Source organism: Delphinapterus leucas, chromosome 9 (genome assembly GCF_059928025.1).
Source record: "Delphinapterus leucas isolate spDelLeu-1000000601 "Yukka" chromosome 9, BTC_Dleu_Yukka2, whole genome shotgun sequence".
Classification (NCBI taxonomy): domain Eukaryota; kingdom Metazoa; phylum Chordata; class Mammalia; order Artiodactyla; family Monodontidae; genus Delphinapterus; species Delphinapterus leucas.
Genome location: NC_143137.1, coordinates 62,194,692 through 62,220,082, shown reverse-complemented (window position 1 = coordinate 62,220,082; position 25,391 = coordinate 62,194,692). Strand labels below are relative to the sequence as shown.

Sequence of the window (25,391 nt, the reverse complement as noted above, 5' to 3'; positions counted from 1 at the left end):
TCTGTTTATTTTGCTGGGATTGTGTATGGTAATTAGTTTTAAAAAGTAAAGCTTAATGCCCCAAAATAATGCTATATAGATAAATCGATCCCTTTTGCTATATGTAAATTGAGCATAGAAGCCCTTCACTGTAATTGTAATTTTCTCAGTTGAGTCAATACAGTAGAATCAGGGAAAGTCAGCCACAATCTTCAGACATCTTGGCTTTCTTTTAAGGAAAAAAAAATTACCTTCTCAATATCCTGCTAAATAAAGACGCTGTACAAGAAAACAACAACAACAACAACTAGCTATAATTAATTTAGGAGACCTCAGTCATCCCCTTATGTTCATTGATTTTTGGTATTCTTGGACAACTAGCATGACAGCAAACCAAAAATGTATGTAATACTGAATGCCACAACTGTTTCCCAGTTTTGAGACTTAAACTCCTAAGTTGTTTTGACTGGGCAACTAATAGCAATTTAGATAGTTCTGTACAAATTTAGAGACATGAGATGCAAAACCATGACTGTATTCCAACACATTTTTCTTGTCAGAACCATTTAAATCACCATCTTACACAAGTACATATTGAAACTCAAATTTAAGCATTTTATTTTTATGTACATTTCATTTGTCCAGAAATAAAATATCTAAATACAGACAGACTGTAATGTTGTATATGTATAGCTTTCAACAATACTTGAGCTGAATAAATGCTTTGTACATTAAGTTTGTCTTTTTAATGGGGTTCACAGCTACATTGATAGAATGGATTCCTCATATCCTTTTTTTTTTCTTTTTTAACCAATAACAAGCAGAGAGACAAGTACATAGTTAATATTAATAAGCAGCTCAAATAACACTTGGTTAAACTATGTACAATACAAACCATTCATACAAATGAAGACTAGGATATTGAATTTGTTACAATATGTGTAGTAAAGATAAGACAGACACATAACTTACATGGTGTCTGTCAGGCATTTCCCTTCTTATATAATCATCAGAACTTATTTTAAGCAACCTTAGCTGGTCTCAACTTTGCAAAAGTCCAATGATTGGTGATGAAAGCTGTAATCCAGTGTCTGCCCACATGTAAATTCCAAATGTTTGCTCATCTTTACTGAGAACAGGCTCCCTCCATAGAAAAAAATGAGCCATCTTGTATCACCTTGAATGTGCCTACTGAATGCTGGAAAAAGTTACTACACTTGTTGTGTTCATAAAATAAAGAATACTGAGCTCTAAAGACACATTTTTTTTTCCAATTAACAAGCATATACTCCTACAGTAGTATTTACCAGTACAGCTACTCCAAGCAGTAGAAATGCATGAGTGGGGATTATTGATTAGCATGTGCTCAAGACTTTAAAGGAGATTTCCATAACAGCAAGTGCTAAAAACCATTCACTGTCTAGTTAATCCTTTTGCTTGATGATCGTTTATCCTGAACCATTATGAGTCAGACAACGAAAGCCCTCTTGACAAGAATCATGACGGATGCCAGCTGAAATGTATATGAGAGTGTGTCTGTGTACATCTATGTGTGAGAGCATGTCTTCAAGTGTGGCTTTAGAATCTGTGGTGATTTACAACTATACTGAGAGATGAAGCTGACTGGGCAGAAATTACATCAGATTGTTTTCCACGAGCGTATTTGCAGCCAGTTGACGAGAGCAGCAGTGTAGACACATTCCAGGCAACAGATGGGACCTTCTTCTTGAGGTAACAGCCCTGTCATGTGACCTTGAATTCCTCAGGCTTCAGTCTCACCCCTACATTCATCCTCATCCAGAGGGGAAGTAAGGTGTGTCGCTGTGGTAGTTGTAGTCGGGGCACACTTTCTGTACGAGTTTATAATCTGTACTATAAAAGGAAATGTAAATACAGATCACCTTAAAGGGCTTGGAGCAGAGCCAGGACACATGACTTTGGGTCTGCTCCTGGTAACAGGTTTTTGAAGGGTCATAGTTGCAGAGTGTGTTCTTGGTAGCCTTGTCAACCTTTTCATATTCAATGCGACAATTAAAGGACTTGGAATCTTTGGCATCAATCACGGTTTGCTGTGCCAAGTCGAATTCCACTATTTTCGTAGGGGGCACCAAGCTGACAGATACGTTCCCTTGACCAGTGGAATTATGCCTGAAATAAACACTAAATGTCCCATTGCCATGATCTACAATTTTCCCAGTTATCAATAGGTTTAGCTTCACTGTTTTGATGTTGGAATGAAAATCACCCCATCCAAACATTTTCTTAAACTTGCCCGTCTTAACAATGGGCCTTCGCTTGGCCCTGGGCCGAGGCTCTTGGAGGTCTGTGGAGTTCCTCAGCCAGTCCCAGAGGTCTTGCTCAGAATAAGGTTCTGGGGTGTCATATCGCAGGTCTAAATCTGTATCATTTTCTTTGCCACGAAAAGTCTGTGACAGGAGTCGGCTGATAGACAAGTCTTTGCTGCTTTCTGTCCATATATGCTTTAGTGTGGATTTGCTGCTTCCTGATTTTAGAAGTTCTGACTTTCCACCGTTTGTTAAATTGGCACATGTGACCTGCAAATGGAACAGAAAAATGGCATTTACATCTCTGTATCTGAGAACACCCAACACAAAGATCCAAGCCCTTTCTCAGAGGCTGGGAATTAAAGTACCTTCAGCACCTAGCCAATATTTATTAGGCCGTGATAAAGTACCACTTCTATTTCATACAATGATGGAAGAGAGGGGGTGTAGGTGGATAAAAGCCACTAAACATGAGAGAAAGACTATATAAAAACATTTGACGAGAAAAAGGCCACCTAACATGAATAAAGCAAATTAAATTCAAACATAAATCACACTAAAGTAATTACTTCTCAGCACCAAAATCCAAACACTCTTAAAATAAAATTTTACAAACGATTATGTTACTTTTTTACTTCAAGATCACCATAAGCTTTATAAGAGTATGATTCTCAGAAATATGTCGACTGACGTACTATAGGCTTTTGGTAGTCCATAGCCACAGTCACATAAGGAAAGTTAGTTTGGCAAGGAGGCTGTAGTATATTTTATCTGGTCAAAACAAAATAACATGTTTATGATCACCCATTATTAGCAAGAAACATACTGTATAAGACAATTTTTTCCATTAAGGGATTTAAAATGCGATCTAGGAAGAAAAACATTAACTGATAAGAGTAGTGCAGATCTTTTGATTTTAGAGTTTATTTTTGTCTTTGTTTGTTTTGTTTCAATGAAATTTAATCAGTTGGTCAAACATCCAAATCTGTACTTGCCTAATTCTATAGGCATTGTTCTTATTGCAGCCTCTATATTTATCTTTCGTATAAAAGAAATGAATACATATCCTAGTCTCTAGAATTACATAGATAGTTTCCCATTCTTCAGGTGGCAAAAAGAATAAATACAAGCATACATTTGGTAATGGCTTGGTACTTGTATCTCATCATCAACACAGTTGATCAAGGAGAGGGGCTGTAATGAGATGCATCATGGTGCACTAGCTCATGAAGCAGTAATGAAATTGTCCCAAAGAAGAAGTGAAAAGGATTTAGAGTGCATTTACCAGCAGCACATAGGGAGTAAAAAAAAAAAAAAAAGGGAAGTGTCAGATTTCAAGGAGAAAGAACCAACCTATTGAAGAGGATGCTAAGATTCTGATCGCAGAACAACCTCCGATTTTCAGGTAGAATAGAAATTTACTTCTAAATTATACTCTCCACAGCTATAGTGATTATGACTCTGGAGTCTGACACCCGGAATTCCAATCCAGGCTGTGATCCTTCACAGCTGTATAGTGTGGGCAAGTTGCTTAACTTGTTTACACTTCTGTTTTTCTCTTCTACAGAGTAGGAGAATGATGCCGCTTTCCCTCACATGGCTGTTTTGAGAATTAAATAGGACACTCCATTTAAAGCACTAATGGACGGTCACCTGGACACGATGAGTGTTCAACATTAGTATTCTAACTATTATCATCCTCAAACATTTTATCTCTGAATTCCACTGGGTAATATTTTATGTAAATGAATAACTTACAGTAGGATTTGAGAGCAAAGGGTATCTTTATAAGAAAATCTCCCTTTTATATAACCAAAAACCTAAAGCAAACAATTTAAATATATATATACTTTTGAAAGTGCTGCTGTGACAGTCTAAAAACATAACAAGTTGAGTAGATAGTAAAACTCAGGTTAATAAGACATGAGCATAAGTTCATCTATTAAACTGTTCAACTATCAAATGCAATGAATTTATTAGCCTTCAGTGGTGTGATGTGAACAGCTTCCAGTGGTGCAGACAGTCAAGAAACCTCTCTGGAATATCTCAGTTTGGGTACAGAATCAAAGCAGGTTGTAGTCATCAACACTGCCTTCAATATTCTTATTCTCTCTTCCCTTCCCTTTCAGGGCAATGTCTAAAAGAGAATATCAGTCATGAAAAATCAGGGAGGGTCCTTAGGAAAGTCCCCAGATCTGTTCACTATACACAACACTGATTCATTTTGTCTTATTAATTCAATAACTATATAGTGAGATTCTGCTAATATTCAGTAAAATAATAGTAATACAAAGGTAAATGAGACATGGTTCTTGCCCTCAAGATGTTCAAAATCTAATAGTGAAATCAGTTAAGCAAATAGCAGTGTGATGTAACCAACACTATGTATGATATTCTTGGAGTCATAGTCAAAGTTAAAAGGTAGAGAAGATGTAACAGAGGAGATGATACTCAGATCTGGCAGATAAAAAAGAGGTTCAGAACTTCAACAGATAGTGAATAGGCCAGAGAAGTTCTCCTAAGTATAAGGAACATACTATGTAAACGTAAAAAGTTGAGAAGGAACATGTCACACGTAAGAATGGAAAATTGTTCCTTACCTCTGAACATTAGGGAGAATTGACTGGGAGGATAAAGAGAAGAAGAGGTTGCAAGAAGTCAGCAGAACCTGAAGAAGGTAGGCTAGGGTAAAATTGTGAAGGTTCTAGGGTCAATTTGTGAAGGCATTTAAAATTATTATTATATATAATGGGGAATCCCTAAATTTAGGCATGTTTTGCTTTTAAGTAGGTCATCCTGGCTGTAGAAAAATCACCGATTGGACATTGAAAGGTGGATTGGTAGGGAGAAAACTTGAGGGAATAATTAGTTAAATAACAAATTGCAATACTTCATTCGAGAAAGTAAATGAGCTTGAACCAAGGCAGTGGCAGAGAAAAAGAGAAAGAAAAAATGGATATAAGAGATATTTTAGAGGTAGGATTAACTCAACTTGATGATTTACTGGCTAAGCAGGAGCAGGAAAAAGTTGCGAATTAATGAGTTTGCTCGCATCTGTAAGGAATACAAAAGTAACAAGTTAAAAAAAAAGTATAAACACTTGAAAAGAAGCCTCTTGGTTTTTGAATTCACTACAAAGGACCTTCTTGAAGCAAGTTTCAGTAGTGGTAAAGAGACGATGTAAGATGACAACGAACAGCAGCAAGCTTAACACATCTACTCCCAGATGCAATCAGGAATCCTTGGCTTTCTCACTCTATTATATTGCTTACATCTTAAGCATTTTCATTTTTGCAACACATAAATGTACACATAAAATTGAAATCGATTTTGAGCCTTACTGAATAAACAATACCATTTTTTTAAAAAAACCCTTATACTGAGAACACCCTGTACCATTGATTTTACAAACATAATAAAAGAGTTTCTTTTTAAAAGTCACCTAAAGATTCTTCCACGTCAGTATATCAAATGATAACAGAGGTGGCAAAGACTATGGCATAAAATGAGACCAAAAGAAAAATCTGACAATTTCTAATTGACTAAATTCCAAAAAGGCAAAGCATCGTGAACCTTCTTTTCTACAAAGAGTAATTTTTCCTATAACAGTGAAAACACCAAAGATACTTCCTAACTGAATATAATTTTCCAAGGCAAAAGTGGCCAATGCCCGCCCACTCCAAAGGAGTTGACCCACTAGTCCAGTGATACCATTTCCACAAATTATGTGATTTTCCTAACTGTTTTAGAAACAATGAGAATCATAAAGATTCAACATAAAGACTCAAAACACCAAAGATACTTCCTAACTGAATATAATTTTCCAAGGCAAAAGTGGCCAATGCCCGCCCACTCCAAAGGAGTTGACCCACTAGTCCAGTGATACCATTTCCACAAATTATGTGATTTTCCTAACTGTTTTAGAAACAATGAGAATCATAAAGACTCAACATGATTAGGTATATGCATTTTAAAACATATGTTTCTTTTGAGAACATTCAAATATAGGTGCAAAGAGAAGGGTCATTTTCTTCAACCGTAAACAAAGACAGAGCTAGGATCTAACATGAAGGGAGCATGTCTGGGGCAGGACCTGTGTGTGGAGCTGGGGAGAAAAGACTACTATTGACTGGTGGGAGTGTAAGCATATAAGAAGTTGCAATGATCTTGATCTAGCTCCTCCTTTACATACCTCAGGGCCATGCTTTCGCATTGCTTTCTCTAACATCTTTTCATTGCAGGCTTACAATCATAATGTCAATATATTATCTTTTAAAATATTGTTGAAAGGCACCACTTGGGAAAAATAAACTTCACTGCCACTTCAACTATGCTCCTGGCCTTATGAGATTTTATACAAACATTTCACTCTTTTACACGTACATCTCCAACTAGAGGTGCCTCCAGATGTCTGTGTACCTCTTTTTACAAAAGAGCAATAAGATGCCTTTTAATTTCTACCAAACCACACATTTACTGTTGATCTATTACTGTTCAATGTAAATTATCTCAAGATTACTTTGAAAATCATGTATTTATTTCATCAACTGTATGAGTATTTAAGCCAAACAAAAATTTTAGATAACCTGATGCTTAAGCAATATCTCTCATTAGTGAATAACTAATCAACAAAACGGCCTTGCTCTGTGATTACAACTTCATTTTGGCAGCTTTATGATTTCCTAGGTTGAATATATGTTGCATACTATTAACTGCTATTGGTTAAGGACATACTATATTCCAGACATTGTAATTAGCATCTTACATATGGCATTGCATTTCATTTAAACCACACACACACACTCACTCATTCACTCACTCACACACAGACTTTAAGATCAATATTGTTATTTTCAGCTTACAGGCAGCGATATGGAAGCTCAAAAAAGACTTGTCCAAGATTACTGCTGGTAAATGAAAGAGCTACTGCTTAGCTACTCCACAGGGTATTTCCTTTATTTTTAAAATCATTTTAATCATTCAATTGTACATTAATATATGTTTATCAAAACATTTAAACATTATAGGATTTATGAACTAAAAATTAAAAGCCTATCTTCATCATCAACCCCTGTTCCCTTACAATCCCACCTCTCTCTCCAAAGGTAAAACCTCAAATATTTGATGTATATTGTTTCTAAATATTTTCACTATTTTTTCATGTATAAATATTTTACATAAATAGTGTCATATTTTATAATTTGCATTTTGTATTTTTCCAGTCAACAAAGTATCTTAGAGATGCATACGTCTTAGTACATCCAGGTATATCATCTTTATCAAATGGGAAATAGAATTTTAGAATATGAATGTATCATACTTCTATTTTGGGGATACATTTTGTGATAGATCCCTAATTATTACATTGTTTCACAGCCAGGTTACCTAGACTTATTTTTTTAGCCTTGATTCCATTGGTTTTTCTGTTCACTGTTGCTTCAGATAACTTACTCCCTCCTCTCTTGAGCTGGATTTTCATTTCTACGGTTGTATAGATTTGTGTGACTCTTTTAAAAAGAGTTCAAAAGAGATAAACTATCTGAGTTGTCCCATGCCTAAAAATGTCTTTACTGGCCATAGGCTTACACTGGGCAGAATAGTCATTCATCTCTTAACTCATTTTGTTGTGTTTTATTTTCTTCTCTCTCCAAAAAATGTAGGATTTTTTTCTATTTCAGGTATTGTGAAATCCCACAAGGTGGGCTACATGTGCTCATGCTTTCTCCAGACCCTTTCTTAACTAGTTTAGGGAAAAGCATACAGATATTTATAGACACGTTAGACTCTTTTTCATAGAGTTCCACCAAGAGGACTATAATCTCTTTGAGGGATGCTCTTTCTGTATTATGCCATTTTGTAACTTGGGAGAGAGAGTACCTCGCATAGAGTAAGTACTCAATAAATTACATATATGGTTTATATTCTTATTTACATCTATTTCAATAGTGAAGGTTCATTGATTCTTTAGCCACAGCCAAGATTTTGGTGGGATATGTGGCCCATAGAGGTTTCTCTCCTACAAGTTTAGAGCATACACCTCATTGACAATACTTGGAGTTCCTGTATTATATGTGATAAGCCAGAGGAAATGGGTTAGTATTTTAATACATCAAAAACACATCATTTCCTTCTGCTACAAAGCAGTGCTCCAGGAGTAGCAGTGCTGCCTTAACAATAGAAAAGCAGAAAAGGAACTCATGCCTCTCCCTTAACCTAGTAGTTGCTGGAGGCTGTATTGCATAGAAACTAAGAAACTGGGGTTTGCAGTCAGAGATCACAGGGCTAAATCCAAAATCTGCTGCTTTATCACCAGTGACCCCTTAGAGCCATATTGTTTTCCAACCAGAAAATAGAGATGATACCTTACTCACTGTGTTTTCGTGAAGATAAAATAAAAGCTTTTATATGTGGCACAAATAAAAGTATGGAAAGTAGTATGAGTTCAACACCTGAGAGCTATCATGCTTAGCTAGGTTATGAAGCCCCGAAGAAAAGGAAAACAAGGCTTTCAGAATGCACACGGCTATTCTATCCCCATCTTCTGACTGGAGACATTACATCTGCTCAAACGGTCCAAACAAACTGAGATGGAAATTAGCATAATTGTAACAACTCTGTGGTCATCTTTAGTAGTAGGTGGTGGTAGGAGACCACCCTGATTATGTACACTACAATTTAGTATTGGCAAATATTGGCAATAATTTATCTTTAACCTAACAACTTTAAAAGAAGACATTCTGATCAGCCTGCACATTCCATGCCATCCTTAAAAACTAGAAACATGGTATGTTTCCATCACTTGAAGAAATGGCTAAGAATTTTAGTATGTTACTCCATGAGTTCTCATGATCCCATGCAGGATGGCTCACTTCCAACATAGGGCACCAACTATTCCCTACATTATTGTATTGGAGATTGGTCCTGAGTCATAGGTAATTGAGTACCTCACAAGTTTGTATAACTATACAGTTAGTTTTCCCTTTGATTCTTCCTCCTGTATGTCCTCTCATGAAAATTATCTTGGAAATGTTTTTGGTTCTTTAACTGCAGGAGAAAAAGCATGCCTTGTGAAGAGCCATGAACTACTGTTTCTGCTACTGAGAAACAGAATTTTTCATCTTACAAAAATATTGTCTCTTCCCTCATGCTCACTTTATAAACATATAGATATACATATAAGTTCTGATATATAGACACATTAACATTGGTGAGAAATTAAAAATTATATTCTACACAGTCCCACTTAACCCATTCTCTCAAAACATAATTACAGATTACCTTACCCAGATTTGCATTGCAAAAGTTGCTTCTTTTTTTAGCATTTTACATTACTTCCATTTAAAATGTATAAGGAATATCTCATGTGAGTACTCCTGGATACTTGGTTATAATAATGAACAAAACACTTAAAATAACATGTTGAAAAACTATTTCCTGTCTGAAACAAAGCCACTTCAGCATTATTTTTTCATTATGCATAAAGAGATTTTAATTTGTCAGTAAATCTAGCTGTCTTTAAGGAAAAGACAAATATTGCATATGTAGGAATAGCTGGGTTAGATTCAGGGTCTTTCTTTCTGAACTGGAGGCCAATATGAGTGATTGTCCATAATAAGGCATGTACATGGAGGCTTTTGAAAGTTTATAGCTTCTTAAAGCCCAACAAAGTACACACCTATCTAGAATGGACCAAATGAGGAAGAACTGACTCACTTTCCAATCCTATTTCCAGCAACCTATACATACATATGTTCTCATATACAGCGATGGTATAAGAGAACATACTGAATTCACTTTATCCAATAGAACTCAAATTCCTCAGGAAATAATAACTTTGATATTTTTGAGACAATATGCCTACTTAACACCCTTTGATTTTCCAGAGGTTGATCTGAAAACCCTCCAAAAGACAGAGGAAGAAGTCGTTATATAAAGAAAGTGATAGAGACTAGTTGCAGTGGAATATCATCCCTGTACCATTTAGATCCTGGATTCATTCAAAAATTCTTCTAGGACTTCTTTCTTATCAGGCTAGAAGGCGTGGAGACTGATCAGAGCTTCACAGGTACAGAGTGGACAACAAGGCAGACGATCAACCCAGAAATACAAAAGGGGATGCAGATTCTGGAAATACGGTCCCTCCACATTCCTGTAAAAGTACTGTTAACTGGGAATCTCCAGCTTCCCGAAGTGGAACAAATCCAATGTCCTGTGAACAGACAAAATCAACAAAGAGAATCGACCCCTCACCCTTTTATCAAAGGATGGTGATGCTGGAGTTTTAGTTAGGTAAAACCTTTTGACATTGAGTAAATATATATCTTTGGATCATGCCTTGACCAGAGCAAGATGTGGTAAAGCATATCCAGCCTAGAGCACCAGGCCCCACTATGGCTCTAAGGCATAGCTCAGGGAAGACACAACTCATGCACTGAAGGAACTTCAAAGGTCACTATGTCCATGAGAAAACAATTCCCTTGAAAGCGCTTAAACCAACCTGTTCTTTTCTAAAGTCCCTCTGATAAGATTAGCATCCATTCTTTGATATTTGTTTCTTCCATGTAACATTCTTAGCACTCGGGAAACACAAATCTCTTACCCAATTATTGCCAGTTTTGGAACCAGATACACCATGAGTCTGGGCTACATTTCACTTCGGTCTTGGCCCTACCCTTTTCCCCTATTCCCAGTTTCTTAAAGCATGGCATGTGGAATCTCATATCAAAAACCCAAGTGCTGAGGGAAAAGGATGCTTAGGCAGAGAGATCTCATCAACAAGGAAAAAGATGACCTCTGTATTTAGGTGCTGTGGCTTTAAGTTAATCAGATGTAAAACTGAGTGGTATGCCTAGATTCCAAAAAGAAAAGTACTTGGCTCTTTCTGTTACCAAGGAAATTAAGTGGACCGTTTCACTAAATCAAAGAAGGATATTCACCCAGATTATGTTACAGGAGGAGAAGAGATGGGTCATGGAGAGATAAAGCAAACAGAGCCCAAAGAGACTGAGGACGATGTAAGAGTAGTCACAATAGAAAGGATGGATGGATGAAAGTGTGTGTGCAAGCAGAGCTCTGAGATTCCCTTGACCTTTAATGTACTTTAAAATGACTTATCACAGCATTAATGTGAACTGCTGTGAACACTGTGGATAGAAGGAATCATAGGAGAATTGAAAGAAAGACAGGCTGTTACAGTAGAATTTCCTCTCCTCCCCGACCCCCCACCCCATTATGTCCCCACATGCATATTTCCAAACTCTGAGAGGGAGTTTACCCTTTTCAAAAGAGCTGGGTGACACTCCATCTGCCACTAGAGGGCACAGCTAGGACATCTGACAGCTGTCTCTATTCCTGGTGCTGAAGTCAGATGGAATTGTGTCACTAGGGGCCCCAGAGCTCTTTGAAAAAAGAAGATGGACCAGGAACCTTTGTGGTACCTGCTGACTGTTGCAGCCCCTGGAAGCTACCTCTTCTATGAGCTGCAGAGACCAGGAAGGTCACTGTTGCTCAAGAAACTACTACAGAAGCCATCACCAACTAAAGAAGCAGTTGTGAGCCTTCGATCCCTCACAGAGGGTATGTTCAGGGTCTAGGTCAATGCAGTGTATTTCTACATCTCCAGCTGCATTTTGGCTACTCTTCCCTTTGGCCTCAGAGTTCAGATCACATCGGACTTTTTTATGTGTTCTCTTTCTACCAACTTCAGGACCTTTGCATGGGCTGCTTCTCCATCCTGGAATCCTTTCTACCCACTCCCATTTGCTTAGCTAACTCCTACTCACCCTCTAGCCCAACCTAAAGTTCATTTCTACAGGAATGGTTGATCCTCTCAGAGCATCTTGTGCTATTTTTGTTCATAAGAGTAATACTATTATCTATATCTATACCTATATCCTTATCTATCTATCATCTATCTATCTATCTATCTATTCATCTTCTTTCTCTGAACTGTCATCTCCATGGGGGTGGGAGTGGTCATTTAATACCTTAGTCACTATTACTACACTTTATAAAATGCCAGGTTCCAAGTAGGTGCTCTATAAATATCAGCTGAATGAATAAATGCATGTTTGAATGGAGTGCCTACCTACACCTAATGATATTCCTTCACAGATGTGCTTGCCCCATAAACAGATAAACAGCTCATTTTCTGGCATAAGTAAAAGTGTTTATATTGTAAGCCTTCATGGAGGCTTTGTGTAATTCTGTAAACATCCACAGTGGTGCAAGAGAAAAGGTGATAGTTTTCTAAGAAAATACAAGTGAGTTGATGCTATAGGTCATTATAACCAGACAGGAATGTTACATCAAAAGTCTCCAAATAAATGTGAGTATTATTTAAATCAAAGTGAAAAGTGAATAAGAGCAAAAATGCCTATATGAACATAACTGCATTTTGGAGGCTTTACAAATATCAGAAAAGCTTAATGAAACAATGAGTGTGGTCTCTTGGATGGCAGGAAAGTTAGTGTCATCTTCTGGATTTTCTCTCTTGAATTTCCAGAAATTTGATGCTAAGACAGAAATGAAAGAAAATGCTGATGGGATTCTAAGAGCAGAGGTTCCTTCAACAGGAATCTGCCAGACTTTCCGGGGGCATTATCTTTGCACTATTCAAGTGGATACTGTATTGACAAATAATAATTGAAATAGGCAGTTAGGCATGTGTTAGGCTATTTCTTTGCATAAATGCCCACTTTCTTGGAAAATGCAGTGGGGTTTTATAAACTTGAAGCAATACAACCAGTTTTATGGATGTGTTTGCAAAGGCTCAAATGGAGCTATAAAAATGTTCATTAACAGTACAAATTAAATTGTTATTAAAAAATATGAGTCTTACAGGCATGTTTGGCTTTACTCTAGAGTTGACAGAGTATAAATACAGTACAACTGTGACATTTCTGCTTTTTGTCTATATCACTAAAATCCATGATTGTTGAGAGTTCGAATCACAAAACATCTGAAGCTAAATGGGACCTTGAAAATAATTTCATGATTTAGGAAGCTGAGTCCCATAGAGCTGAAGTAACTCACCTAAAGTTCCCACGGTGGTTAGGGGCAGAGTTAAAACTATAGTGAAGGTTTCCTAGTATTCAGTCCACTCTTCTTGAGTTCCAAAGTTTCTATAAGAGCTGGTACCTTATGTCTCCTCCAGAGTTTACTGAAACTGGAAATCAGGGTGTCAACTTCAAAATAAGGAAGTGGCTTATCTTTGCTCTTAATTTTGTGGAAGGAGGGGATACTATGGAAATTTGCCATCATTTGCTAACCCTGAAACAAAGAGGCACTAACCCAGTGAGTGTATCTCAATTACAGCTTGGAGTCTCCTGGATTGACTATGTGCACAAACCTATGCTCAGACCTCCTGAGACTTAAGTCTGAACAGTGACTGCTCTGAAGGGAGAGAGAATCAAAATGAGCAAACAGTTGTCATAGGTTTTCAGTAAAGCAAATGATAACACAGAGGGAGTTATTCTTTAGTCTCTAAAAGAGAAAGTGCTTTATATTTGTTTCCAAAAAATTTGTCAGTTCCTATTTTCAGAAGACTTATTATTTTTTTTAAAAAAAAGCAAAGTTAAAGCAAAAGTTTGTCAGACTCTCTCTTCTATAAGTCCATCAGCAAGCATTTGTTAAATAACCATGATTTTTTTTAATTTTAAAAAATTAACCTCAGGGAAGTTATTGTACTCAGTCTAAATCTGTATGTCTGCTCATTCTAGATAACCTACATCAGTACTTTAGACTCTCTTATAGATAAGGTCCTACTATTTTGGAGCTGCCCTCCTGTTATGAGCCTTGAAAGTCAGTGATTCCCAAAAGAGATTTACTAAAGTAAAGCCAGGGTAACGTGAGCTGTAATATATACTGAGGATTATAACAGAATTGGTAGTGGGGGTGTTGGAATGTGTACTGTATTAAAAAGCTTATTCCAAGCGTATCATTGATTTGCTTCTAGTCAGAATATTTATTTCATAGATTGACATAATGTTAAAGGAAGGTGTGAGATATATGTTTTTTTCTCAATGTTTTTTTCTCAAAGTGGAGGCTGGTTTAAACAGTCAAGAAATGTATTTACAAGTGAAATCATCTTTTGCTAAGTAATCTTGGTTCTTTAGACAGACTGCAAGCATGATCTATCTTAGTTGGAATCTGCACAGAAAACAGTATTTATGTTTATATAGTTTTGTAATTTTAAAATTTCAATATAATTTCCAACTTACAGAAAGTTGCAAGAAACTTCCATACACTCTTTACCCAGATTCACCAATTAATTCCATTTGATCACACGTCATTTTATTGCTTTCTCTCTCTTTCATTCATATACACATGTATATTTATATGTACATGTACATATGTACACGTTTATATGTACACGTGTGTGTTATCTATATTTCTGTGCGTCTAGGCCATTTTCAGAGTAAGTTGGAGACAGCATGCCAATTTCTTAAAGAAGTTCTAAAGTAATTCCTGAGAAATATTACATTTTCTTATATACACATAGTACAGCTATCAAAAAAAATTAACCTTGATACTTTACTATAATTTAATCTATAGTCAATATCAAATTGTCCCAACAATACCCTTTACACTTACTAATTTTTCTGGTCCAATCCACTGTCATGCATTGCATTTAGTTCTTATGGTCCTTCAGTAGCCTTTCTTTCTGTTTCTTGTCCTTTACATTTTTGTAAAATGTAAACATTATAGGCTACTTAATTTGTGAAATGTTCCTCAGTTTGGGTTTGTGTGCTGCAAATCACTTTATAATAAAGTTCTAGAGCTTTTGACTGACAAAGACGATAATGAGAAAAGAGTGTTCCTGGATTTGACAGTGAAGGAAGCGATGCTTTGAGTAGTTGTAGAGAGAATAATATTATTGTACTATGCTAAATCATAGCCTTGCAAGTCATTTGGACTATTTAATATAATTTTACAGATAATTAATTTGCATTATGTATAATTGTTTTACTATTTTTGATAATAAACTCATTTAATTTTGTCATTTTATGGCTCTTTCATTTCACATTTTGTTTAAATGAAGCTAAAGTTTAAAAAAAAAACCTGTTTCCTGGATTAACTAATCAATCTGAGGCTGACATTCTTTTAAGTCAGAAGGATTTTTAAAGTAATATTTGTATAGTATTTATTTTCCCATCAAAAATTAGTATGTTATATGAGTAGATTGAACTCTGACAGCCTCCCTGGGATGTTGATACCAATACTCCAATGATAGGTTGGAGGAAACTAAGACCCACTGGCAAAGAGACTTCCTTCGAATCACACATCCAAGAAGCAACATTCAGATTCTGTGTCAAAAACCCCAGATTGCTCTGCTGTTATCACAATGTACTGCTATTTAACAAGAGTATACATGGTCATTCAGTTCCTTGAATGGGCATGAGCCAATTGACCTTGACCAAGTAGAGGTATCCTCATGCTTCAACGCTGTATGTAGAACTTCAAGTATAACTTGAATCATCATTCTTCCAAAAGAGCTGACTAGCATATCACTGTTCATTACCCACCAGGTACTCAGGTATACAGACACTCAGTTAATTTCAAAGCCATAATCTCTTAAACCTCAATTTTCTCATTATAATTGATATGAATACCTTGCCCCAGCATTATTTTGAGAATTAGAAACAATGTATGTGAATAGTTCTTCTCAGTAAATGGTAGTTGTTAATAATACTTGCTCTGATTTGGTTTTTTTTAAACTCATCCAAATAGTTACATTGATCCGTGTGGTTATTTTGTATAGAAGAGTCTAATTTCCATAATTTAAAGTCATGTAGAAAAAACTGTACATTTTAGGTATCTTGGAGTAGTGGTAAAAGCAGAGGCTCTGGAGCCAGGCCATAGGCTCTCATCCCAGCTCTTAAGGCAGATGCCCTCGTCCATGGGAATTGCCTAAATGGTGACATCCCAAGTCATTCTGGCAACCAGTGCACTGTTATTCCTTTGAAGTGGTAATACTCCAAGCGCAATATGATTTTCACTAATGATCCTAGTTTTAGAATGTGAAATTATGACTTTACAAAGAAACTTGATTTAAGCTGTAGATTTTTAAAATTTTCTTTTCCTTCCTTCCTTCCTCCCTTCCTTCCTTTCTCTTTTCTTTCTTTCTTTCTTTGTCTTCCTTCCTTTCTTTCTTTTTAATGATACAGTATAGAGAAATACCACCCAATGCCCCCATCAGAGTTGTACTATCTAATCCATGACTTTTTTTTTTTTTTTCTTCCAATACGCGGGCCTCTCACTGTTGTAGCCTCTCCCGTTGCGGAGCACAGGCTCCGGACGCGCAGGCTCAGCGGCCATGGCTCACGGGCCCAGCCGGGTACGTGGCATGTGGGATTTTCCCGGACCGGGGCACGAACCCGTGTCCCCTGCATCGGCAGGCGGACTCTCAACCACTGCGCCACCAGGGAAGCCCTCCATGACATTTTTGATGTATTCTTTACAGAGCATCCCATTAGAGTTCCAGAGAAACCCTTACTTTCTATTATGTCAACGACACCTTTGTTCTCCTGGAGCCATCATCAGCTCTCAAGCACTGAACCATGAAGCAATATCTCTGTAACTAGGCCAAATAGGCCATGACCTGACAGGCTATAAAGCGGTCATTATCTCCTATTAAATCTGAAATCTGTGCTTTGCATATTTTAAAACAACTATCCAGTTGCACTATAGAGGTACAACTGCCAAATGAATAATTAGATTTTTAGGAAACTATAAAGAGAACCAAACTGCTTTCTACTGTGCCAAAAACAAAGTCAATTCAGATTTACTTTCTCTCCTCCCCTGTTTTTATCCTCACTCTCTGGCAGTCAGACCAAAAATATTTTAATAACCGATAAATAGACTTCTATTGCATAATTTAACTGTATAAAACCAAGTCGGGGTTTGTTATATGGGTGCCAAAGCATTCCATGTTGTGCACTTTTGGGCTGCTTTCTTGTATAGTTGCACAGAATACTGTAGATGGTTGGCACCTAATACTTGCTTTGTTTGGTCACTGTGATTACAAAGAGGGTTTTATAAAATGTAAAATGACTGAATGGGCCACTTAAATGTCAAAGCTCAGAAGAGATTTGCTTTTATGGTTTAAAATTTGTGTCTTTTTTTTCCTTCCCTGCTCCCTGGAGATGTCTAAGTAACTCATTTCACATAGCTTTAATGGTAGAGATGTAAGGGACTTTAGAAAGATTTGTAATAGGATTGAAATATAACTATATAAAATATCCTATTAACTCTTGCCCCCTGTTTTACATTTTGAAGACTTTTAACTAAACTCTTGAAGCTCAGTACCTATGATGTCATTAAACATTTTTCACTTCAGTGGATTGTGACTCTGGAAAATTTGTAACTACTCTTGTCAGCAGGGGATTAAACTTTCAGGGAATAAATTAAATTGGGTTAAAGTGTCTAACAGAGTTTTCAGATGAGTGCTTTATTCAAGTAGCACAGAAACATGTTAACTTTGAAATGAAACTCTAGTTAGGTAAATAACTTTTGTCAAGAACCTATTGCTTAGGTGCTGCACTGCTCTAAGCCTACTTTATTAATATTGGTTTGCAATCTTCAGTACAGGTGCAGAAAGGAATTTTAAATGCAATTAAAGCTGAGCTAGAAGGTCACACAACTACGTTTTAATCAAAAGCTGAGTTCATGCCTGCTTTACATATAATATGTGCAAAGAAAGATCCCCTTTTCACATTGAATATGACTACATAAATACTCTGTTTTGAGAGAGGGCAAATGCGCTTCAAGAAGAAATGCAAAGGAATAACACTGTCGCATTATAAGAAATGTTATAAGCACCTAAAGAAATATCGTGCCAGGAATACATTAATATATTATTATTACGAGTTATGACTTTTTAAATAAACCCTGAATATGTTTATACGTGTGTGTGTGTAAGTACACACACACATCAATATGGGTTTTTTTTGTGTCTGCACACACACACATATACATACACACATGATCCAGTTTTTTAATTTTATAGTTTAACATTTATTAGGGAAATCTAGAATCCATTATTCTCAAATCCATTTAAAACCAGACATAAATGTTGTAAAAAGCAAAATGTTTGCCATTATTCAATCGTATTCACAAGTGGTAGCATAAAATAGGGCAAGAAGATAGGAAATGAGTATACCTGGAGGCATCCTTAATTCAAGAGAAAGGATGTATCATTTCCAAAGTCGTACTTTTATGCTCCCTTGGGAGCCTATGAATGGAGGAGAAATATAGGGAGAAAGATATAAGAATAAGAAAACTTGAGTAAGAGAAGAAATGGCTACCTTTCCTATCACGTTCAACCAATTACCTTGGCATGTTAAATCGTTAACAACTGTATCAACACCACGATGAGTGCTGGGGCACCTGACAGTGTCCCGGAGCCTTCCTTCTGTGCTAGTCAACTCTTCAGGTGCTGGACTTTAGGGAGGGGAAGGAATTGTCCTGGGGGGAAGGGCCAGAGACTAGAGTGGCCAGAGTGCCCAGAATAGCAGAGAGAAGTATGGGGGACACTCTAATGGCTCAGGACAGTGGCTATTTACCAATTAATACATGAGTATTTAAATAGTTTAACACTGATGCATACTAGCTGAATATCCATCCTCTTTTTTTCATCAGTTACAGTTCACCATTCATCAGCCTACAACACAAATACAGGTTACCCTTGAATACCATGAGGGTTAGGGGCAGATCCTCAGTGTAGTCAAAAATCCCCGCAGAGGGACTTCCCTGGTGGTTTGGTGGTTAAGACTCCATGGGTGGTTAAGGCTCCATGCTTCCACTGCAGAGGGTGTGGGTTCGATCCCTGGTTGGGGAACTAGGATCCCACATACCCTGTGCTGTGGCCAAAAAAACCCCCCAAAATCCCCATAGACCTTGTAGTAGGCCCTCCATATTTGCAGTTCCTCCACATCCGTGGTTTCAACCAACCACAGATGGAGTGGTACTATAATATCTACTACTGAAAAAAATATGCAAATACATGGACCTGGAAAGTTCAAACCCATGTTGTTCAAGGGTCAACTGTATATCTCAACAGTATTCATTTAACTCCAAAGGCCAAGGAATTCAGAATGGCTAAAAGGCAATGGAAAGCACAGAAATATACTTTCTTTACTAGTTACACTTCTGTAATGCATTGGTATAATTCTTCTGAATTATTGCTATCTGATAAAATAAACTGGATCAAAATCTACTCTACTTAATTATGTTTAGTTATAAATTTTCTAAGTAAATATTTTTGTTAAACTAACCCTTTCATGAGATTATGAAACAATGTTGGTCCTTTGTTTTTTGGGTTTTTTTTTTTTTTAATCCATTAATCCTAATCCCACAGCTTAGGGTTTGGAAAAATTATATTAGCTAAATTCCCTTCCCTGGTACCTTTACACAGAGAATTATAGATTAATGTTATATTCAGAGCTGCCTTGAAGGGGAAATGACATAAGAGGGCTTCCTGACGTTTGGGGGTGTGTGATATGGAAAAGAGGAGGCTGAAGTCACCCGACACTCACACTACTTTACTACTGTGAGGAAAGTATTAGAGAATGATTTGAGGTTAACATCTAGAGAGGCCCAGTCTGTCTCCCTGTCTGCTTTCCCCCTTTGTTGTCTTCACCGCATAAACCCACATCAGCGCTCAGCACCACAAGTCACCATCACCTCAATATGCATATGTCAATCACATTATACGTGCCCAGCACTAAATATTATAAGCAGGATTTCAAGTCCTAGTAATGCATTTAATTTGGGGACACATCTTCCTCCATCAGTCACCTCAGCTCACTATTCCTGTATACTGCCCCACACTTGTAGCCTGTTGTATTCTGATTACAAGTCTACCATTTTCCCGATCTGGAATGTTCTCCTGAAGACTCTTTCCTAATCTGTGTTACTTTCTTTTTCATGACTTCAAATTATGACTCTATATAGCCTTCCCCAATCACTCTACTTGGAATTAAAAGACAATAACTTTGGCATTTTTTGCCTTCTCATAACAAATTACAGCAGCCTGAAAAGAAACCTGGCTCAAAAGTTAGAGAGCCACAAGTTTAAATTCTGTCTCTGCCATTGTGTGACCATGAACAAGATAGCTAACCATTCTGGGCCTTAGATTCCTCACCTGCAAAATTAGGAATGCTAATACTATAATCCACAGGGCTGATACAAGAAGTAAGTTAGATGTTTGTGACATGAGATGTTTGTGTGTCTGGTACAGAGTAATTATTTGATCCAGAGCTATTCCTATTTTAGGGGTCTTTTTAGGTTTTAGTTTAATTTTTAATTTGTGCTTTTCCTTCTTCCCTCATTCTGTTGCAGTCTTACCAAGGGCAGACTGCTCATTTAACACTTTGTATCTTCCCAAGGCACAGAGGGAAGAATTCTTATTCAGTGGGCACTCTACCAATATTGACAGACTTTTCAAAGGAGTTTGAACTGCTCGTTTGTCTGAGCAGTTGATTTACTTTGCTACCTTAGAATGTCATGAAAATGTAACAATATGAAATCTGGTGAGATTATGATAGCTGCTGACACAAAGATTTATTACCTAGATGAGATATTTAATATATGCTTATTTCAGGAAAACAAGCCTTGTAAAAATGTTGGATATTTTGCTGAAAAAAAAGAGACAGAGGGAATTGATCCTGAAATTAAGCATACTGAATTCAACATCGATTTAGGGATGCATACTTAATTGTGTTCACTGTTAACCTAAACGTAAAGATACTTGAATCTAGTACCTAATAGGCAATACCAGTGCTGTGGTCACATTAGCACACATTCAGTAAATCAAACCTGACCTCTCATCTCTCTTTTGGCAAAGGACAACACTGAGCTTTCAGAAAAAGAAAAGAAAATAAACAACAACAACAACAAAAATATGATCAAGTAGACTTTCTGGTTGTGAAACCAGAAAATGAATGGCAAATAATATAAACAACTGTCTCAGGACTGGAATTCACTCAAACCAGTATCCCTGACCCCAGCCCCTGTCTGCTCAAATTCACTTTCTATACTGTAACCATATTATTCTTCCCAAAATATGCTTTCAACATGCCAATTATCTACTCAGAAAAGTCAATGGTTTCCTAATCTCTGTAAGATATTATTTAGCCTGGCATTCAAATTCTTCAAGGATCAGACTCCTCTCTATCTACCTAAGCGTGTTCCCTACTATCATCAAAACATATCCCGGTCCTTCCCAGTTCATTCTTAGCTCCTTCTTGAATTTAAGTCTTTGTTCATTCTGCAGCAATCTGCATCCCCCACTACGTGCATGTCCCTACACATGTACACACGTCCATGCACACTCTCAGGCCCATACACAGTACCCCTTTTCCTACACCCCTACTAAATATACATACTCTTCAGGCCCAGAGGCAGTCTTGCTCCCTGTCTTGAATCATGCCAGACCATGCTGATATCTCTTCTCCTGAACATACATAGGCCTCATTGACACTTAACCTGACAATAATATGACTTAACTGGGCATTCCCTGACAGTCCAGTGGTTAGGACTCCGCACTTTCACTGCAGGGGGCATGGGTTCGATCCCTGGTCAGGGAACTAAGATACTGCAAGCCATGCGGTGTGGCCACTAATGATAATAATAATAATAACATGACTTAACCGTATGTAGTGGTCTGTCCTATGACCCCAATCAGATTATAGCATCTAAAGAGAAAAGTTGCTGCCTTCATTTCAACTTCCATGCCTGCCTCAGTGTCAGGCGCATAGGAAAAATACAGTAAATCCTTTGACGGAAAATCATAATATTTTGCATTATAAGTAAATACATTTAACCCACTGCTGGACTAGCCGCACAATAATATTTGACTGGTTTCAAAGTGAAAACAGAGAAAGGCAAAGCAAACCAAATATGCAAACATCTGCAAGGCTAGTGGAGTCAGTAAATAGGTATGTCAATAAAGTTTTGGTTTTCATCTCTAGGAGTATTGAGTATCAAGGTCGCTCATATGCAGTCATTATTTGGAAATGATTCATTCTTCAGGTTTCCTTTTACTAGAAACATTCCTGGGATATGACTTGAAAGTTATTTTGCTTTATCTAAATTTAAAACTGCTGAATATGGGGGGTGGGTAGCAGCAGGATACAGGAAATAAAATTTATTTCCCATGGAATACAGTATCCTTGCATTATCACAAACCATGTTTGACATGCTTCGTTCAGTAACCATGTAGGCAAACCTGCAAAGATTTATTTGTTTGGCAGTTGATCACACTTGACCTCTAATGCCATTTGATTAACAAGTTTCCCCTTGAGCCTGTTTTACTGATGAAAACAACAACAAAAAAAACAAAAACAAGGTTTAATTCCCCAATGTTAGAGAAATGTGCCTTTTTAAAATGTAAAATGTGACTTGTAGAAGAGAGAGAATGAACCTCACACATTAGTAAACCACTCTACCCTGCCACCACCACCTTACAAGGAGGCTTGATTAACAGATAAAAATCCACCTCAAGATTCCCAGGTAGGCAAGGAGGCTCATTTGCCCCAGCTGCCTGGAGACATTTTAACAGCAGGAACTTTGAGCTTTTAATGAAAATCAAGTTGAACAGTGTGGCATCAGGAAGCTGCCCAACCTGTCTGCCTGCCAGAATGAACTGCTCAACTGGCAGCACCCTCCTCTTCTAATCAAGAGCTCAAACACCCACCCCACAAAGTCCCAGAATTGTTCTTAAAACCAATGCTGATACTTAAGAAGGCTCTAAGAACATCAATACAGCCTAATTATTCAATTCTCTTCATAGGGCAAAGAAGATTCTTTTTTAACCCCTACAGTGATTAATTTATGCCCCAAAGCATAATATTTGATTACCCCTCTCTTAGCATATGTAACGTGTGACCCTTAATACTGGTCATAAAATTATTCAGCCACAATAGTCAGTTCAGTGGCTTCCTGAGGCAGTAAGTTCAACTGTTTGGCTGCCTGCTGGTAAAAATATATAGCCTGACATTATCTCAGAATTTACCTGCTACTTCTTTTATCAGTACGTGTTTGATGTAAATGATTTCTAAATTCCTAGATAATGATTGAATCCAGTTAAAAAAAAATAGAAAAATAATTTGTCTATAAAAAGCCTGATATTCACCAGTGTGCTCACAAAATGGGATGTTTTAATTGAAGTGAATGTTCTCATTTAGTCAGAAATCTTTTGGGTTTTCCACTCTTGTTTAAAATCTTTATAAAACACATTAGTCCATGTTTCTGGCTCAGTAAATACAGTATAGTGTGCTGAGTATAATTAATACTTCTCTGATAACTGTACCCCCCAGAGTATCTCAGGATCTTCATACTGAACATTAATTATGATGCTCAGAAGGGTAGGTGGCAAAGAGGGAAGTGTCTAGGTTTGCAATGCTTAAATCATATAACAAATCCTGGAAATTTTTAGGCTGCTTATGTTGGTTTTATTTCTTTTTACTTTACCTCATTCCACAAAGGATTTGAAGCACTCAATAAACCACATGACATTTTTTTTTTTTAATTGAAAGTATCCAGGCAAAGGGAAAATGTGGATGGCATACAAATGAACAAGCAAAAGGATAAGAAAGGTACTTGCAAAGAGGCCATGACGCAGTGCTCAACAGATGTAACATGGACTATATGATGTGGCCAAGGCAGAGAGGAAAATGGGATCAATCACAAAGTTCATAGCATTCAAAAGATTGAAAAACAACTATAACAAAAATCTCTTGTTTTGGAGATGCACAGGTTTATTCCTTGATTATGTGTACTCATAATAATAATTTTATTATTATTTTATGATAAAATAATTTTATGAGGAATCTCATAAAGAAGACACCACTGGGTGATGTCCTGCTTCTCGCACTTTAACGCGCATATGGACCATCACGGGATCTGATTAAAAGGCAAATTCTGACTCAGAATATCTACAGTTGGAACCTATGATTCTGAATTTCTAATAAGCTTTTGGGTAAGGCCAAGGCTGCTGGTCCATGGGATCCTGATATTATAATATCATTTAGTAATCACTTCTATAAAAGTAATCTTAGGGCTTCCCTGGTGGCGCAGTGGCTGAGAGTCCGCCTGCTGATGCAGGGGACACGGGTTCGTGCCCCTGTCGGGGAAGATCCCACATGCCGCGGAGCGGCTGGGCCCGTGAGCCATGGCCGCTGAGCCTGCGTGTCCAGAACCTGTGCTCCGCAACGGGAGAGGCCACAGCAGTGAGAGGCCCGCATACCGCAAAAAAATAAATAAAGTAATTTTATTAGTAAAGTATAAAAACATGCATTCCCAGTACACATTAACATCTACCTTGACCCAAAGGCAAAATTTAAAACACCTAGGTGAGTAAAGGGTGAACAACATATCTTACTTCATATCAGCTGAATGAACGAACTAATAGGCGTTAAGTTCCACATATGTGACGATTTTTTCTGAGTGAAGAAAAAAATTAAGAGTTCTTGATAGACTGATTCGGTTGTTTGTCACTATAGTGATTCAATATGTGTGAGGAATCTTTGTAATAGCATGTTATAAATATTTTCAGTTTCAAATTAATTCTATTTAAAATTTGCATATTCATATATACGAATGCATATTAAATTATTTAAAGATTTATATTTTCTATCCAAGCAAAGTTTCAACCATTGATCATCTTCAAAAGAAAAAAGCTTTCATTTGCAATATTGAAGCAATTATTCTAAACTATGTAAAAATAATAAGAAAGGACTTTTTTTAAGTTAATTGTTTCTATAATACAATTTATTTATTGTTTGAAGTAAATCATGAAACAGTAGAATTACAATGTTAAAAGAAGCCTCCTCTTAGAAAAGAAGAAACTGAGGCTCAGGGAGATTAACTGACTTTCTCATGGTCACACAGCTAACAAATCCCAGAGTTAGGCCTTTGACCAAGTCTCTCACATGTCACACTGCTTCACTATCATTATTCAAATTGACCTACAAACCTCAACAGCATTATGATTCAATACGGTGGAAAAAATAGAAAGAGGGGCATATTCCATTCAGTCACTGAATATGTATTAAGAACCACTGACGTGATAGTCATTGACTTGGTGGCCAAAGGACAGTATGCAATAATGGATAGCATTTTCTT

At 37.0% G+C, this 25,391-nt stretch overlaps 1 protein-coding gene across 1 annotated transcript; it reads right to left on the bottom strand.

Moving 5' to 3' along the window:
* Positions 1-1,401: 1,401 nt before the first annotated feature.
* NXPH1 (neurexophilin 1) lies at positions 1,402-6,467 on the bottom strand. The gene is made up of 2 exons (XM_089917088.1): positions 6,457-6,467; positions 1,402-2,604 (listed from the first exon to the last, which is right to left on the bottom strand). Exons 1-2 carry the CDS (start codon positions 6,465-6,467, stop codon positions 1,773-1,775), a joined length of 843 nt encoding a protein of 280 aa, XP_089773214.1. The 3' UTR covers positions 1,402-1,772.
* Positions 6,468-25,391: the final 18,924 nt, after the last annotated feature.